Genomic DNA, 18,849 nt, shown 5'->3' with positions numbered 1-18,849 from the left:
GAATAAATGTTTTACTCTATTTAATTTGATCATAGAAGCCACAATGATCAAATGTGTAGAATGAGTTGGATATTATTGGGTTTGTTGGGTCAATGAGGTGTTTTTAGAAAAAGTAAAACAACCAAAAACCACACCCTCCTTGCTGGTATTAGTTCTCAGCCAAGCTAGCAAGAGAAGGAAGGGAAATTAATCAAAGTATGACCATGGAAGACTTTGTATGCCTAATCTTTCCATGTATGACTAACTGTTATAAATTAAAGTATTGGTTTAGCCATGTGAATGGAGAATTTACACTATTTTAAAGTCTAGTAGTAAGAAGAATTCTTAACCTTTTAGTACATTTTATTGGCGATCATGTTTCTGCAGTTTTCCAAATACTAGCACCAAGTGCAATGAAATGAGTCCAGGTAGAAACTCGTTCTGTACAGTGAATAAAGCAGCAATTTCTAATGGATGAAACACAGGTTTTCCATTGAAGCATGAGCTGAGATCAAAGGATATTCTAAAATTTCTATTTTAGAACATAGAAGACCAAGGTTGAGTTGAGCCACCTCATAACTTAGGAGCAATTCTTGGGCGATCCCAGTCTGTGATAACATGGTCTCGACTTATCTCCTTGAGTGAACGGCAACCGGTTAGTGCCATAGTTAGTTCAAACTCATCACGAAGCATTTGAAGTACTTTTCTCACACCAGCCTCTCCATCAGCAGCCAATGAAAACAACACAGGTCTACCAATCTGAAATTTCAGATAAAAGGTAAATAAAAAGCATATTCCACAAGTTTCGTTGACATTAATGGCAAATCCATATTCTGAGGAAATTACTAGGATCAGGATCTTGTGCTTCTTTCTGGAGCTTAAGAACTACACCACTATGATCCTTGTATGCTTGAGTAACGCAAACAAGTATACACATAATGTAGTTAGTTAAGCACTCAACAATTTAATTTGCTATGGTGATAATCTAAATTTCGTGTACTTACAAACACACCAGCTGCCCCAAGTGCTAGTGCTTTAAAAACATCTGTTCCTCGACGAACTCCACCATCCAGAAAAACTGGAATTCTTCCTTCTGCAGCTGTAACTACCTATTCAAGTCAAAGCAACAAATATTTCCAATATGTTAAAGTGAAAGAGGGCATTAATCAATAGGGCACAAAAGTACAAAAGAAACAAAAATGAAAATGCAATGATGACGAGCAAGGAAGCACACAATGAAACAGAGTTTTGCAATGACTCAAATATAGCAGCTTTAAAGTTTTAATGTAAAATGCACAATTTAATAAAATTAAACAAAAGTTGAGCAAGACTTTCAGTTACACCACCGAAAATGCTGGCACTAAAAGTGGTACTTTTCTATTTCAGTTGTTGTGGAATAACTGTCGATAACTTTAGTAAAACACGCCTAAACTAGCAGACAAGACAGGTGAACAGTGCTTCCAACTACTGAGCTAAAATATCACTTACATGGCCTATCCAAACCGCACCAAAGATACTAATAGACTAGATGTTCTACTAAGACCATCCACACTGATACTAGAATATACATATCTTCCCTTGGACGGTTTGGAGTAGTTAGACAATGCAGGAGCCTTAACAAAATTTGTATTGAACCACCTTAACAATCTCTACCTTGGTTCAACACAAGTCTTCTGAGCGAGAATCAGAACTTGTCACTAAATCATGACAGGCTTAATCACTAATTAACCTTGGATCAAATCCAAGCAATGGAAGAACTTGTTGCCTGAGAGAACCCTTTTGTGATCATATCCGAGGGATGGAATATGATAATCATATCATATTCCATGGTAGACTTGATTCTTAGATAATTGTAAAAGACTATTATCGTCACAATAAACAGTGACAAATTGGTCTTGCATCTTCATCTCTCTGGCTAGAGACCCCATATTCACTACCTTCTTTAGACCGACATTTCAGCTAATTGCTTGCAGTACCATATGCTGTAAACACATAACTGTGAAAGATTTTCTAGTGTCCAAACACCCAACATAGTCCAAGTCAACATAACCTTTTACGGGAGCATCTTTGGCATATTGTCCAACTCTACCATAAATTTACTCTTCCAAGCAATCCTTTCGAATAACAAAGTAACCACTTAAGATGTCGCTAATGAGCTCAACCCTAAACCTCCAGCTTATTAATGTTTTCTATTAGAATGTCAACAACAAACAACAATAATAATACGAAGTGATCTTCTGCTATAAACTTGAACTAGACACAAGAACCATACTTGGTCCATTCAAAACCAATACTTGCAATGAATTATTCAAACCACTTGTTCCATTGCCTTAGGGATTGTTTCAGACCATACAAAAATATGTTTAGTTTACAAACATAATCCTTCTTGTATCCTACCTCAAATCCTTCTTGTTGCTTCATAAAGATGGTCTCTCCTAGGTCTCCATATAGATATGCAATCTTAACATCTATCTCTTCCAACTCAAGGTTAAGCTCAACAACCATGAGTAACAACATCCTAATGGATTTGTGCTTTACTACGGGAGAAAAAACATTTTTATAATCAACTGGCTCTTTCTGAGTAAAGCCTCTAAACATCAATCTCACCTTGAATTTAGTCCTAAATGATCGTCTTTAATTTTAAAAATCCATTTACAATTGACCAACCTAAAACCCACTAGTATACAAACCAGAGACTAGGTATTGTTCAAATAAAGCAACTACATCTCCTCATTCATAGTGTCCAACCATTGAGTTTCTCCTTATTTGCAAGTGCAAAGGATACAATAGATGGTTCATCTTCTAACACTTTATTGGCAACTACTAAGGAGTATGCAATAAGCTTTGCCTATCCATACCTTTCCAGAGCCCTAATCGTTCTCCTTATTCTACCTTAGTACTGTAATCATCAGCATGTGTTTCTTCAGAGTCCACATTCTCTGCTGAAATTTTGTGTTTTCTCTACTAAGCATTAAAAATACATTGATGTTGGTATATTAAATTTCTTTTTAATATATTTTAAAACATCAAAATCAGTATTCATTAGGGTATTTTAAAGGCACAACAAAGTAATAACACAAAAACCCAGTAGAGAATCCAAAGTCGTTTCTTCATCAAAAGCTTCTTGTCTATTATCTACCAAATCGTTTAAATCGTCATTTTGTAGGAACCCAAATGCTACTATTTTGTCAAACTCCACCTCAATGTTTGCCTTCTCACCATCATGGCTATGCCCAAGCTCACATTCTGGAACTTTTGGCATCAAAGACTTGTTTCATTGAAAATGATGTCTTGGATCAAGACATCATAGACAGTATCCTCTTATACCTTATGAACAACCAAGAAACATGCATTCCATAATGCGTGTATTCAGTCTTCCTAGTCTTGTGTGATCATAGCCAACACAACCAAAGATTCATAGATTTTCAAGGTTGGGGGAATGTCTTAACCAGGTTGGCATCAACAGCAGTAGTTTTAGCCCAAAACATCTTTTTGGAACTCCAACACTTAGTAGCATGCATCTCACCTACTCCAGAACAGTCCTATTGAATCTCTCAATTAAGCCATTCCATTGAGGAGAACCTACTTCTTCTGGTGCCTTGCTATGTCATTATCCTTATAGAATGTGTTAGAAAATTCTAAGAAAAATTCAAGACCATTATCAATTCTAAATTGTTCCACTATCTTACTAGTTTGGTTCACTACAAAAGGCTTCCAACTCTTGAAATTTTCAAAGGCTTTGTCCATGATATTCTAAGGGTAGACCTATAACTTCCTCGAGTAATCATCTATTAACAAGAGTGTAATGGAGATGAAGATTGTCACTACAAGTCACCATGACATAATCAAGAGTTTTCTTCGTTCTACATTGTCCTACATTAAAATGAATTTTTTCAACCTTTACTACAACAAAACAAGCCTTGCTTCTTCAAATCAACTAATACTTTTTCACTTACATGATCTAACTTTTTGTGTCATATCTCAATCAAACAATCATCTTAGCATTAGATGTTGAGTCAGGTACTGCAAAACCTTCCAAGGCGTACAAGTCATTCTTTCTCACATCTTTCATCACTACCCTAGATCCCTTCATCACCTTCAACATTCTTTGCTCACCTTTGAACACATATCCATTATTTTCAAGCTCGCCAAGGGATATTAGGCTATGTTTCAAACTAGGTATAAACCTAACTTCTTCAAGCAACCTCTCAGTTTCCTTGTGTAGATGAAAATAGTTCCAACTCGGGATATCTTATAGAAATTGTTATCGCAAAGGAGAACAAAGCCTCCTTCAAACCATAGACGATCATGAGTCATGTGAAATGAACATCTTGAGTCCATTATTTAGTCACAATTATCAACATTTTTTGACACCATGAGAACGTCTAATAATTCATAATCGTCTTCCACACCAAAGTTGCTTTACCATACATAGACTATCTACCAAATCCTAACATATCATCAAGGTTGTTAGCCTTCTCCTATTGTCTCTTTGGGCAAAACCTTTTGGTGTGACCATCTTTCTTTCAATTGTAAAATTTAATTGACTATGCAATTCCACCATTTCATATCCACAACTTTTACCTCCTATGTTATCATGGGTAGACGCTCTCTCCTCTACAAGGTCTTCTCCAACACTATTCGCCTTAATGTCAATTATTTCATTCCTTCGAGCTCTGGGCATCCCGAACCTCTTCAAGAGAGAGAGTTTCTCTTACATACAGCAAGATAATATTGTGTTTTAAGCAAAGAACACAACAACAATAACATGTGATCCTCAATCATCAACCTGAACATCAATAATCTCTAGATCAGGAATCAATAGGTTGTTGAAGTCATTTAATTGTTCACTAATTCCCTTTTAAAACTCATCCTGTATAAGTACAACACTTGCCATAGACAGAGTTAACAAGAGACTTGGTCACATAGAAGTTCTTAAGCTTTGTCCACAATCTTATTGGAGAATTCTACTTTGAGACTTGAACCTCCTCAAGAGAGAGAGTCACTCTTCAATACAACAAGGTTTCCTTGAAATGATCATGCCTTTTAGGCAACGAACATTGTAACAACAAAAACACATGATCCCATTAATTTGAAGATCAATAATGTCTAAATCAAGAATCAATACCTTTTTCCCAACTCATCTTTTGTGAGATAACGCGTGCTATAGATGGTTAACTACAGACTTTGTCACATGTAAGCTCTCAAGCTTTGGCCATAGTCTTGTTGCAATCTTCTATTTCGAGACTTGCCTCAACACCTCACTAAGGCTAAGAATATTTGTGTTGGGAGCCTTCTCAAATAGTATTTTCTTGGCCTCTCCACCAAGGCTACACCAAGCCTAGATTTACCTTCTAGAGCTTCATGGAGGCCTTGTTGAACCATAAGAGCACGCATATTCAACCATAATAATCCAAAATCATTTAAACTAGTGAACTTCTCATTCCCATACTTTGCAAAAATCATGATGATTGAATTCATGTTCACCGCACCAAATTGTCGTGAAATAACTCTAAACAAACTCATTGTAAATGAGTCTTCCACACAAATGATAAATGAAAATACAGAGAATCCGCAAATGAAACAAGTAGAAGGTAAACATAAGAAGATAAAAAAAGAATCACATGCAGAAGAAACAAGGTTCAATTGATGTCTTAACGAAATTCAATCCACGTCCAGACAGAATTGACTGGACAGAGATTACAACTGGAAGTTCCTCTCTCAAAAAACTCTCTCTCAACTCTCAATTTTATGTTATTATAGTTGAACAACTCTCAGTTAACAATAACTGTTGATACATGTTCTTATTTATACAACATAGCAATTGTCACAATAACTATCGATATATTTTCCTATTTATACAACATAAATATTGTAACTAACTTCCACAAAACATGTTTAAACTAGCAGAGCAGACATGTGAACAATACTTCCTACTACCCAGCTAAAACGTCAATGAGGCTGTCTATCTAGACGCTACTAATCTCCTTAGACACTAAGAGATTAGATGTTTTACTAAGACTGTCCATACTAATACTAGAAGATACATATCTTCTACTAGGCAGTCTCGAATAGTTAGACGATGTGAGAGCCTTAACAAAATTTTTACTGAACCAATCTTCACGTCAATTAATAAAAGAAATCAATAAAGGATTAGAATGCAGTACCTCTTCCAAAGCTGTAATAGTTGCTGGAACATAGTCTAGTTGGCGAGCTCCATGATTGGAAACAATGATTCCAGAAGCACCAGCTTTTAAGGCTATCCTTGCTACATTATTGGCGTAGGATATTGAATTAGATTGAAAATTGAGAAGGCAATCCTAACAAGATAAAATGGACGATGAAGCAACAAAGGGTATATGTTTGACAGGCTTACTATCTTCAGCAGTAAGTACACCCTTTACTAAAATTGGCAATGAAGTGATTGTTTGCAGCCATTTGATATCCTGAAACAAGATTTACCATGAAATTAATATTCAGCGTCACATATTAGGAAATTGTATGTGGAAATACTGTATCACCTTCCAGTTGAGTGATCGATCAATTTGGCCAGCAACATAAGAGGCAAGACCCGAGTCACTAGTCTGCAATGTAATCCCAAAGAGAAAATAGCAAAAGTAACAATAAGATTACCAACAGCGAAAAAACCCACCTGATTTCAAAATTCATTCAAACAATAGAAAATAGAAATTTAATCACACCTTGTCCAGCTTTCCAAGATCCAGTCCTTCAAAATTCTTCAATATCAAGTGCGGTGGCAATGTAAATCTACAAAATACCCCATCAAACAAGACAATAGGATATGTATTAAAGTAGGAAGTATATCAACCCAACCATGATGAAACATGTAATTTTTTAAGGTGAGACTGTTCCCGTTGAAATTTCCAAACGGTTGCCAACCTGTTTTTGATGTCAGCCTCCCTACGACCAAGAATTGGAGTGTCCACAGTAAGGGCAATTGCCTTGAAACCAGCTCTTTCAGCTCTTCTCACAAGCTGAGCAACTACATTTCTGTCTTTAAACACCTGAGAGAGAACAGAACAGAAGCATATTAGGCGTTCACAGAAGATTTTGGAGAACTTTAAATAAGATGAGATAATATATTAGTGCTAGAATAACTGAAGCAAAGTGAGTGGAGGAAATTATAGTGAAAGGAAAAGAATTATTTGTGAAAATTACGAAGATATATTTGACAAAAATCACTGGAAACAAAATGCAAGTAAATACATTCCCATGGCAGCATGTAGGAATCAAACCTTAATTTGCCAAACTCATTAAAGCATTGATAAAAGTGAAACCAAATTATATTGACAATTCATAAAAGTGATTTAGTGTTTAATACTGAGTTGCTTGTAAATGTTTCATCTCAAGAAATGTTCTTTTATTCAGGGAGGAGACTTTTAATCACAGAAAAGAGAACTTTAGAAGGAAGCAATGAGGAAAAAGAACCCACATAGAGCTGAAAAAACCGAATGCCAGGACCTGTTGAAGCAACCTCCTCAACACTGGAAGTGGCCCAGGATGATAGTGTCTGTGACAAAATTATGAAAATTAATCTGTTGGAAAGTAAGTACAACAAACAAATGCAGGTCATTAGGCCTACACAATTTCATATTAGAATAAAATAAATAATAAAACTATAACAAAACATATATAGGTTTGTCTGCAAATAAAACCATAGTGCACGACAAATATGGTTAAAGCCAAACCATGATTGTGCCAGCAGCTGATGCTGCTCTTGCAGTAGCTAATTCTCCTGCACAAAAAAGTTGCATAATTTTTTAAGATATATTAAGAATCGGGGACTTGAGTACTAAAGCAATCAACATGGTTAATGTTTACTTCAGATAAAGTTTACAATTCGTAGTATATATACTAGAAATGCCTCAAATGACGTCAAGATTGGAGCATTCGGCAACACAGAACGAAAGTGATATAGTTGTAAATTAACAGCAACAACAACAACCAAAGACAGTTTAGTTTTAATTTCGGAAGCTTTCAACGTCCACTCAGAAAGTTAAAAATAATAAAATACTTTTGTTTCATTTTCAGTTGAGTTTGATGTGAATTTTATCTTAATGTTGCCTTCAACTCAGTTTGGAAATAAAGGAAGAGTTGTTTTTGCATACTCAATTTGTAAAATGAAGCTCATTCCAACTGTAACCCGAAAATAAAAGCAATGGCAATATCTTCATGTAGAACACCAATGAGTCTGATCACATACCTTCAGGGTGAGCCATCTTCTGCATGGCTGTCGGAGCAATCATGATTGGCATTGAAACTTTGAAGCCCAATATAGTTGCAGTCAAGTCTATCCTGCTTACATCAACAAGAATACGTGGCCGGAATCTGCTTGATGTGAACCAAATAGATAATGAGAACAGAGCCTCAGAATGAGAAATAGGTTAAAAATAATTGAAGGAAGCAAAGTTGCAATATCATAACACGGGAATCTTGATGAGCATCCTCAGTAATCAAAAAGAAAGTTCAACTTGGATTGTGATGAAAAGTTTCTATAGGGCAGAACAGAGATACATAGAGTTCATGGTTCCCTGAGATAAGAAGATTACAGAATCCTAGCGAATGCATTTCGATTCTCTTTCAAAGTCCACTGATCCTCTGCCCCTGATGCATAGTAGTCATAAACCATCTTTGGCAATTTTTCCTTTGCAATTGCTTCATACTCTGTAACATTAGTTATCATCTCCATTTTCACAAGAGTGACTTACGAAGTCCGCAGGATATGCTGAAAGTGAGTTTGAAGTATAGTGATCAAATTACATTAAATGATATCAAATGCATTTCGACGCAAAGATGGTATGCAAACATGAAATTGAATATTTCAAACCATAAAAAAGCAGAAAAACTTAGTCTTTTGGGTTCCTCAATGATATTTCAATTAATCAACATCAAATGAAAGATCCATCATCAGTCCACGCACGAAACCAGGATCTTCTGAAATTTTCATACAAAACTCTAGTTTCATGATTTGTTGTGTGTTCACTCAAGAGGAAACAGATCCCATTTTACTTTATTTGATATTGATGAGCAATTCCACTAAAAGGATAACTTTATTTTACACTCTGATGAGCCAGGATCAGATTCAGAAGAAACCCGTGACAAAAGAATAAACCAGTAGCTTAAAGATCAAAACTTTAAAACTGCTTAAACCTCAAACAGTACCCAAAACAATGAATTGCAAACGTTAGCACAAGAATGAAAGTAACTATGAATTAAGACTACCAAACAAAGTTAAAACGTGTCATGTCCAATTAGAAAAACAGAAACTTACGTTACACAAGAAAGCAAACAACATGGAATTAAAATGAGGTACTAAGCTGTAAGGGAGAACCTTAGTCTTGGACTAACCCGGTGAGAGATACGATGAACCTAAAAAGGAACAAGAAAAAGTGACGAGAAAAATCAAAATGAGTCACGAGGTGGTTTATAACAAAGCGAAAGATAAAAAGGAATATAAATAAGGAATTGTATAGTGACAAAATCAGGAGTACTTGTGAATATGACAAGTGCTTGTGAATTTTTTGTCGTGGTAAGTGAAAAACGAGACAAAACTGTTTCATGGAGATGTGAGCCGTCGTGTTTTTGACCATGATTTTTGGCTGTTTCATGGGTTCATATCTCATACGTACTATGTAGCTTTAATATAAGAAAAAAATTATTTTTAATTCGAAATAATAAAATTAAATGATACTAATTGACTTTCTTTAATCACTTTATTGTTCTCCGTAAAAGATAATAGCATCTTTTAAAAATGTTAAACTTTACTTTTTAACATATTTTATTTTGTAAAAGTTTAATATTGTAAAATTTATAAGAAAAAGTAACTGGTGGCTTTAGAAAACAAATAAAACTTGAATAATTGATAGTAAAGTGGAGTTAGTTTTGACAGTGACAGGCGACTAGAACTTGGGAAGTAAATAAATAATAAAGTTAAATACTTTTTAATTTTTAGATGGGAAATTGAAATTTATTTTTCTTTTAATTTTGATATATGTTGGATTTTAAATTTAAATAATAAACAGAAGAACATTTAACGAGTTTTAAAAAATTAATGCAACTGAATTAAAACTTATATTAATTTATTTTTAAAGTGTAAGAACTAAAATATATAAAAAAAATTGAGATATTCATGCAAGATACCAAAAATATATTCATTCCTAAAAATATAAAAAAATTGTTAATACTAAAATTGTCATTTCTTTATTGTTATAAATTGTTAAATTATAGGTGTTCTGAAATAAAATAAAATAAAATGTATTTTGAAAGTGACCTTTTTTTTTAATTCAGTCGTCTAATATCTTAGTCTTTGTTTAGATTAAGTGAAGAAAAGTAAGATAGTGGAAAAAGAAATGAAAGAAACAAAAAAGAGAAAAATAATACACACAACCAGAAACATGGCCGCTATTTAGATGGGATGAAAGATAGTGGAAATAAATTCAAAGTAAGATGACTTTATACATTTTTTATTATTTTTAGTATGTTTTTGTAATAACTCATTATTATTATTATCATAGAAATAAAAGAATACAATAAATTATACTAAAGTCATAATCAAAGATGATTTTAAAAGTAACGTAAATATTCATAAATATTTTGAAGTCATAATTAATTATAGCTTTAAAATTAGATTTAATTGGTCTGTTATCAAATTTCTTTATCAACGTCTGTTATCAATATATGTACCATCCATTATATATTTGACGTTGAGTTCTAAATTCATGATTTACATTTAAATTTATTTAGAAAATTTTATTTGATTAATCCAAAATCCAAATTTTGAAGTAAAAGTATACATGTGTACTTGTATTCCATTTATGAACCATTGAAAGAATGTATTTAGTGAATTCTTCTAATGAAACGATACTCATAAAAGTGTTTCTAACTTTAAAATTTAGTATACATTTCTTACGTGTTCATTTATCCTGTTTTTTTCATAATTACAACGGATTTTTTCCTTTTGTCCTGAAGAGATTAATTATAATACCAATTAAAGTACCAAATTAACTTTAAATGTATGTAGTAAAAGGACATAAAAAATTTATATGGACTCATCCTAACTTTAGGTTCCATTAAATTTTTTCTTTAAAGTACCGTTAAATTACTTCATTAATATCAATAATAACACTTAAATTATTTCACTAATATCAATTATAAGGGTAAAGCGAGTATACTAGTGAAGAACATCAAACTAAAGGAAGATAATTTTTGACAATTGTCACCAAATGATTAAGAAAAATAAAAAATAGGAAGGAGATCAAAATATGAGAAGAAATTGCAATCATAAATGATTGAAAATTTGAGAAAATTTTGTCATATTGTATTGGATGAACAATTCAAACAAAAGAGTAAAAAGTTCACTTACATTGTGTTCTCTGTAGCGGATTTACCATTCTCAAGCATTAGCATTTGAAGTTATTTTCATGTTCCTTTTGTACGATTTAAGGGAGAAAAAAAGCATGGATATGTGAGATGTTCAAATTTTCTACTCTTCTTAAGAGTGTGGAGATTTGAGGGAAATAACACTCTATTTACTAAAATACCCCCTTTTCACGTGCATGTACCATATTGTTTTTTCAGCTACAACCTTTTGTGAGATTCCTGAGAACGTATAGTTTATATCGAATTTATTATAAAAGAGAGAAGCAAAAAACTCATATTGTTGTATCTCTGGAGTTAAAAGTTATATGGTTGATATATACATAAATAATATATATATATATATATATATATATATATATATATATATAATTAAGTAATAATAATAAATAATATGTATATAGTAATTAAATATAACAATAAATAATAAAAATAATATATATAATAATTAATAATAATAATTTAATATAAATTTTTTTATTAAAATTTATTAAATAATAATTTTTAAAATTTAATATTTTTAACTAATCTAAAAATCATTTCATATATTTTTACTATCAAAGTATTTTGGTAATCTTCAAATTCTATCTATTAAAACAATTTTTTTAATCTATTATATCACTCAAATCACTTACTAATTTTCATAAAATTCATCTTCAAATCTACTCACTTATCATCTAAATCCACTCAAAGAAACACACATATTCATTCACTCAAATCTACACAAATTCATTTTCACACTCTCTCCCAAATCCATCTTTCCAAGAGAACACCATCTTAGAGACATAAAATAAGTCTTGAACTAATTACAAAGTCAAAATAAGTTTTTCTTATTCATATATTTGATGGACCTAAGAATACTAGCAATTCAATTAATTAGGCTCATTCAATAATTCATGTAATCTATATAGAAATAATTACAAAGGTGACATACAAAAACATTTTCCTATTTCAATTTCAAACATTCTTCTCCATTTTTGTTCATGCACTCATCATAAGTGTCTTTTTGGAGAAAAATTATTCTCAAATTTAAAGTAGTCTAAAAATACCAAAGAAATCTATTAATATCGAAGGAAAATCTCTTATTACCAATGTACTTACCTCATCAATAATAATTAAATTAATGGACTATTCATAAGGTTTGAAATCTATTGCAAACAATCATCGATCAATATAATTTGTGTACGAATAATAAAAATTCTATATGTATTCATCCTTTGCCCAATCCACCTAAAATTTTAAAATAAATGCATTTTCATAACTAAATATTCACGAATCAAGCAATAAATATTTAGGAACATTAAAATTGACATTTTTTTTTGTCTATAGAACTCATGTTTTACATCCTTAACAACATATAAAGGAATGTTTATTATCATCATTCAAGTCAAGATAACTTGTATTAATCTCAAGATTCAAAGACATGACATCACCACCTACAACATTATGCATACCAAAAGCATCACGCAATTCAAAAATATTTTTTATTTATTCATGATATACATCAATCGAATCATAAGGTTTAGTAGTGTAAACCAAAATCTTTTTCTCTACTCATGGTTTCTTTGAAAGCTTAAAAACTACTTCCTTCAAAAGAGAATCTTCATACAAGTAAAAAGTTTAATAAAAACAAGAATATCATAATTTGTAAAATAAAAAAGGGCTAAACACACAACTAAGAGAGAGGGGTGAATTGATTAAAAAATGACCGTTAAAAATTTCAGATTAGTGACACAAAAAACAACACAATTCGAAGATAAGAAACAAAAATGAAAATTCAATAACACAAGGAATGTTAAACTAGTTTGAAACCTATGTCCATGATATGTTATATTTTTTCATATATGATATGGGTTATGGTTATAGTCATGGTCATGGCATAGTTATGGTCATTGAGAGATTGTGGTTCTATATGGTTATATGACATTAGTCTTACACATATAAGACCTTAGACACCACTTTTACACCAAAACCTTAAGGCAATGTTGTTATGGGCCTTTATTCTTATACAGTGTTTAACTTTGTCTTTTCTATCCAATGTGGGACTTTGACTCACACTTGGACTATTCCCAACATCTCCCCTCAAGGGTGAGTCCCTTATTTTTTTTTCTTTTTCATATGGTATATTTCCCTTCAGGTATGAGTGACCCCTTTGGTTATGGTTACGCGGTCAGTCACATCGGTGACCCCTTTTTGTTTATGGTGGTGGTTATGCGGTCAGTCACTCCGAACCATCGGCTTTGATACCACTGATAGGTTAGATATAGGATTTTTCAGGAAGGGATTCAAAAATAGTATTTTATTGATATTTTTAGAATATTTCTATTTCAACACAAACAAGAAGGAATAGGAATCGGACTCTAGGAAAGGACAAAGAAAAAAAAAAGAAAAAACAAAGAATCCCCCTTAGAGTAACTTTTCCATATTTGAATATATATATTTTCTATTATACAGATATTATACAGAATATAATTACAAAAATTATCAAAAAAATTGAGTTATTTTTACGAGTTTAATATGTTGATAAATACGCGGAACTAAAAATTCATTTCGAACAATTGAACCTTCTCAAATTGTTTCTTGATAGGTTATATTTTTTCATATATGGTTTATAGTCATAGTCATGGTCATTGAGAGATTGTGGTTCTATATGGTTATATGACATTAGTCTTACACATATAAGACCTTAGACACCACTTTTACACCAAAACCTTAAGACAATGTTGTTATGGGCCTTTATTCTTATATAGTGTTTAACTTTGTCTTTTCTATCCAATGTGGGACTTTGACTCACACTTGGACTATTCCCAACAGTCCATTTAACCCAAACAATCTAAATCTAAGTTCGTTTTTCACTAAAAATCTTGAAATATCTAATTAAAAGAACAAAAACAACCCCTTCTTGAACCATCCTTCAAGAATATTTACAAAAGGTAACAAAAATATTCAATTACTTATGGCACACACTAAAGAGAAGTGCACATATTTACAAATTTGAATTACAAGAACAAGAATAAAGAAATGTATTACCTTATATGTGACAAATTATACAAAAAGCCACCCTATAACTTGAATACACTTCCTTAATGATTTTTCAGCAATCTTTTCAAAACAAAATGAATTTTGTAAAAAATATTCTTTGGAGAACTTTCTTACTCACAATCGTGCTCTCTAAATTTGAAATGTATGTAAAGTGTGTTTTCGAAAGTGAGAAATCTTTCTTATTAAAAGATATTTTGAAATAAATGAATAAGATGACCATTATTAATTGGTCATTCATCAATTCAAACAATATGTCAAGATAATTTTAATCGATTACAACTGACTTGGTTAATTGCTTTAAAAGACTTAAAATAACCAATTGTATGTAGAGAATAACTAACGTAAATACATACGTCCTTATTAGGGATGTTAACAAAATTCGTACTCGCGGGTATCCGTAGATAAAATTTATAACGGATAGGAAACGAATATTAAAAATGGATGTCCGCTACCCGCAGGTATGAATATTTTTGATACCCGGTATCATAGTATCCGTACCCATGGATACCTGTACCCGCTAAACTTTAATTCATAAAAATACCCTCATATATACATATATATATATATATATATATATATATATATATATATATATATATATATATATATATATATATATTAGTAAAAAACATTCTAACCTAGTTTTTTCTAAGCTACACATCTTGTCTTCTATCTTCATTCTTCTCACTTCAAGTATTGGTACGTTGTCTTTTTCATGTATACCCTTGACGCTCTTCTCTTTCCTTACTTTGAAATTTGGCATATATATATATATATATATATATATATATATATATATATATATATATATATATATATATAAATAAAATCCTATATAGACAGTGACGTTTATGGTATGCTTGTAATCAAATGATGGAATCAAAATAAGAATACTTGGCACATGGCAGTTGAAATTTATTACTTGTCTATTTTTCAGGAATCAATCGGAGAAAGTAGATTTGTTTATCAAAGCACTAATTAAAAAATTTTCATTATGTTGAATGTCATTTTATATTTACTTTTACGATTATTTGGACTTGTATGAACTTGAATTTTTTTAAACTTTATTTAAAATTTATAACAATGATGTATTTTATTTGAATTTATGATTAACTATTTATTTTTTAAATAATTTTGTAAATACCCGCAGATACCAGTGGATATGAAAAAAATAAGCGGGTACTGGCATAAAAGATACCCAATGGATATGGGTACGAGTACGTGGCAGATATTTATCGAGTGGTATATTTATCCAGCGGTAGGGTACGGGCCGCCCCGTTGACATCCATTGCTATCGTGCTTGTGTACGCATTTTTTAAATATGAATGATATTATATTAGTAAGTGATAATATTGTAATGTTTTAAGTTAATATATAAAATAATTGTATATTTATTAAAAATAAAATGAAATGAATAGAGAAAATAATTGTTGATGAATAAAAAAAAGAAAAAAAGATAAACCATTTTATAGAAAATAGGTAAAAATAACTGTTAATTTTAAAATATTTAATAAATAATTATATTGTAAAAGATATAAATGGTATTATAAAATATGAATATAAAAAAAATATCTTTATATATTGTTATAGATTAATTATGTTCAAAACATTTGAAAATCAATTTTTAAAAGATTAATCCATTATTGAACATAATTTATAGTTGTGTTTCTTAAGAAAACTTTTTCTTAACTGAAATCATTGATTATTCTTCGTCATAATCAATTATTTTAGGAATTTATTTTTAAAATACCGATTTAACTTCGGTTAATCAATTATATATTAAACTTAGTTGGTTATTTAGTTCATAAAATGATTTTTTTTTCCATATCCTTATAGAAGACAATTCAACCTTTACAATTTTACACTACTCTGAAAATTCATGAAGAGAAAAATTGCATATACTTTTGTTTTGCCAACATAATTCTTTGGTGTCTCTTTCTTTCAATGATTTTTTTCTCTCTTTTCACCCCATCACTTTTTTTTTCTTTCCTTTTTTTTTCTGTCCTTTCTTTTGTCTTCAATTTCTCTCTTTTCTTGTTTTTTTTTCTCCCAATTCTTTGGAAGTAATTTGAACATGAAGAGAACTCAATCGAAAAAAACTTAACTCTAAAACTATAGAACATGAAGAATATATATATATATATATATATATATATATATATATATATATAATTTCTTTATTACACTTAAGACGAATGAAAACTAATTATATATCCACTTATTGTTTGTGATTAATTTGTCTAATTTATGCTTTGAATTTATTTCAACACTTAAGCTCAAGTTTCGTAACTATCAAAATATAAACGTTATATTTTGTGTGAATGGATATCCTCTGGCCTGTTTTTCTCTTCTTCTTTTTTTGTGTCTATGGTTTGTGTTTTCTCACACTTGTTTTGAGGGTGTATAAAGATTGAGAGTAACTCTTTTAATTTTTATATTATTTAATGCCGAAAAAAAAAAACGCTAACATTTAACTCATAATAGTCTAATATCAAAAGTCAATATCAAGTAATCAAAATCCAATTCCCTGTAATAATTTATCTTACAATACGACATCTTATAAGTAAAATCAAGAAATTAAGAACTCTCAAAAGGAAAATTAATATGATTTAAGTCAAAGTTAAAAAACAAAAATCACAAATTTAGATTAAGAATTAGTATAATTACTCGTATAGTACCTAGTTTGGGGCTAGTGTGTCAAATACGTACCCAGTTTAAAAAAAATATCAATTGCATCCCAACTTTTAAAAAGTGATTCAATTAGATCATTTTCAAACAGGATTGACTAACGCTGTTAGTCAACGTGCCACGTGTCAGTATGTGTTTTTTTTTTAATTTTTTTAATTTTTTTTAATTTTTTTAAAATTTTTGAAAAAAAAATGTCACGTGTCAAGTCCCTGTGTGTGATACATGGCATTGTCAGTGCCACGTGTCAGTGTCACTATCAGATGTTATTTTTAAGTATAAATATTTTTACAAAATTAAGTACTAATATTTATATTGTTTCTCCCAATTTCAGACCAAATTTATTATTTGTATAAATGTTATACTAATATTTTTTTATTAAAAACGACTTTTTAACATATTACTTTATTAATTACTTTTTTTATTAAGTACGCATGTTTTGTTATTTTTTTTTCCAAAATAGAATAATATTGTCTCTTACTAATTTTAAACGAAAATTTATATTGGTATGAATGTTATACTAATTTTTTTTATTAAAAATGACTAAATAAAATGACTTTTACCACTAAATTTTAATATAAATATCAAATACTTAATTTTTGTAAAACTTTTATACTTAATTACTTTTAATTTTATAAAAAATGGATTTTAATTATTAAAAAATATTAGGTCAAAATTGAATCAGATACACATAAGTATGTACTAAATTGAAACAAAAAAACATATATGAGAACTACATCGAAATCAACACAATAGCGTCTGATAGTGATACTGACATGTGACATTGCAATGCCACGTGTCACATAAGGGACTTGACACATGACATTTATTTATTTTTTCAAAAAATTAAAAAAAAAGTTAAATTTTTTCTAAAAAAAATAGAAAAAAATTTAAAAAAAATTTAAAAAAAATGAAAAAAATCACATACTGACACGTGACACGTTGACTAACGGCGTTAGTCAATTCTGTCTGAAAGAGACCTAATTGAAACACTTTTTCAAAAGTTGAAATACAATTAACACTTTTTTAAAACCGGATACCTATTTGACACACTAGCCCCAAACTGTCTAGCTCCAAACTATGTACTATATGAGTAATTATACCTTAAGAATTTGATCCAAAATATACACTCCTTGCGTGACTTAATTTGGCACATGCGTTTACAATTAGCCAAACGCATTTTTATTCAAAGCACTGACAAAACCACTTCAATTCCTTGCAACAATTCTAAAACAACTGCTTCACGTTTATAAGTATCGTGATTTCTACGTAATGAGTTTGAATTGGCTTATTGCTTTCACCGCTTTGATTTATGCTTCAAATGCATCAAAAAGTAAGAAAAGAAAAAAAATCACGTGAGTAAAACGGTAATTGTATATCTTACGAAAAGTTTTGGAATTTTTTATAGAAAACTTTTGAAAATGTTGGAATCAAGCTATCATACCAAATGATAAACTTATAATCGGCGAATGACCATTCTCAACAAAATCCGGAAGGAGATTCAAAGATGATAAAGGCACCACATGTGTACACACCATCTTTAGTTATCAATTTAATTATAAGAATAAAAAATTATATCCAATAGAAATGATTACTCTCACAAACGTGTCAAGAATCTCTGCTAGATCTTTTGGAATGACTTATGTTAAGCATTAAATATACATTAATATTGATATTTTTAATTTTTTTTAATATATTTCAAAACATCAAAATCAATCTTATAATAAAAGAGTTAAATTGTTTGGT

General features: G+C 30.5%; 1 protein-coding gene across 8 annotated transcripts; it reads right to left on the bottom strand.

Annotated features, from left to right (window-relative positions):
* Positions 1-247: 247 nt before the first annotated feature.
* LOC114179213 ((S)-2-hydroxy-acid oxidase GLO1-like) lies at positions 248-9,594 on the bottom strand. Of its 8 annotated transcripts, none has more exons than XM_028065467.1 (13): positions 9,492-9,594; positions 9,332-9,369; positions 8,550-8,725; positions 8,204-8,328; positions 7,689-7,735; positions 7,433-7,510; positions 6,880-7,004; positions 6,681-6,747; positions 6,501-6,563; positions 6,356-6,425; positions 6,147-6,247; positions 984-1,088; positions 248-738 (listed from the first exon to the last, which is right to left on the bottom strand). In XM_028065467.1, the coding sequence occupies exons 3-13, from the start codon at positions 8,687-8,689 to the stop codon at positions 553-555; spliced, it is 1,107 nt and encodes a 368-aa protein (XP_027921268.1). In that variant the 5' UTR covers positions 8,690-8,725; positions 9,332-9,369; positions 9,492-9,594; the 3' UTR covers positions 248-552. The 8 variants fall into 8 exon arrangements, with proteins under 8 accessions (XP_027921268.1, XP_027921269.1, XP_027921272.1 ...); XM_028065468.1 differs by having other exon boundaries at positions 9,272-9,369; positions 9,492-9,586; XM_028065471.1 differs by having other exon boundaries at positions 9,349-9,369; positions 9,492-9,578.
* Positions 9,595-18,849: the final 9,255 nt, after the last annotated feature.

Source organism: Vigna unguiculata, chromosome 3, assembly GCF_004118075.2.
Source record: "Vigna unguiculata cultivar IT97K-499-35 chromosome 3, ASM411807v1, whole genome shotgun sequence".
NCBI classification, from domain to species: Eukaryota; Viridiplantae; Streptophyta; class Magnoliopsida; order Fabales; family Fabaceae; genus Vigna; species Vigna unguiculata.
This window is presented reverse-complemented; position numbering and strand designations above follow the sequence as displayed.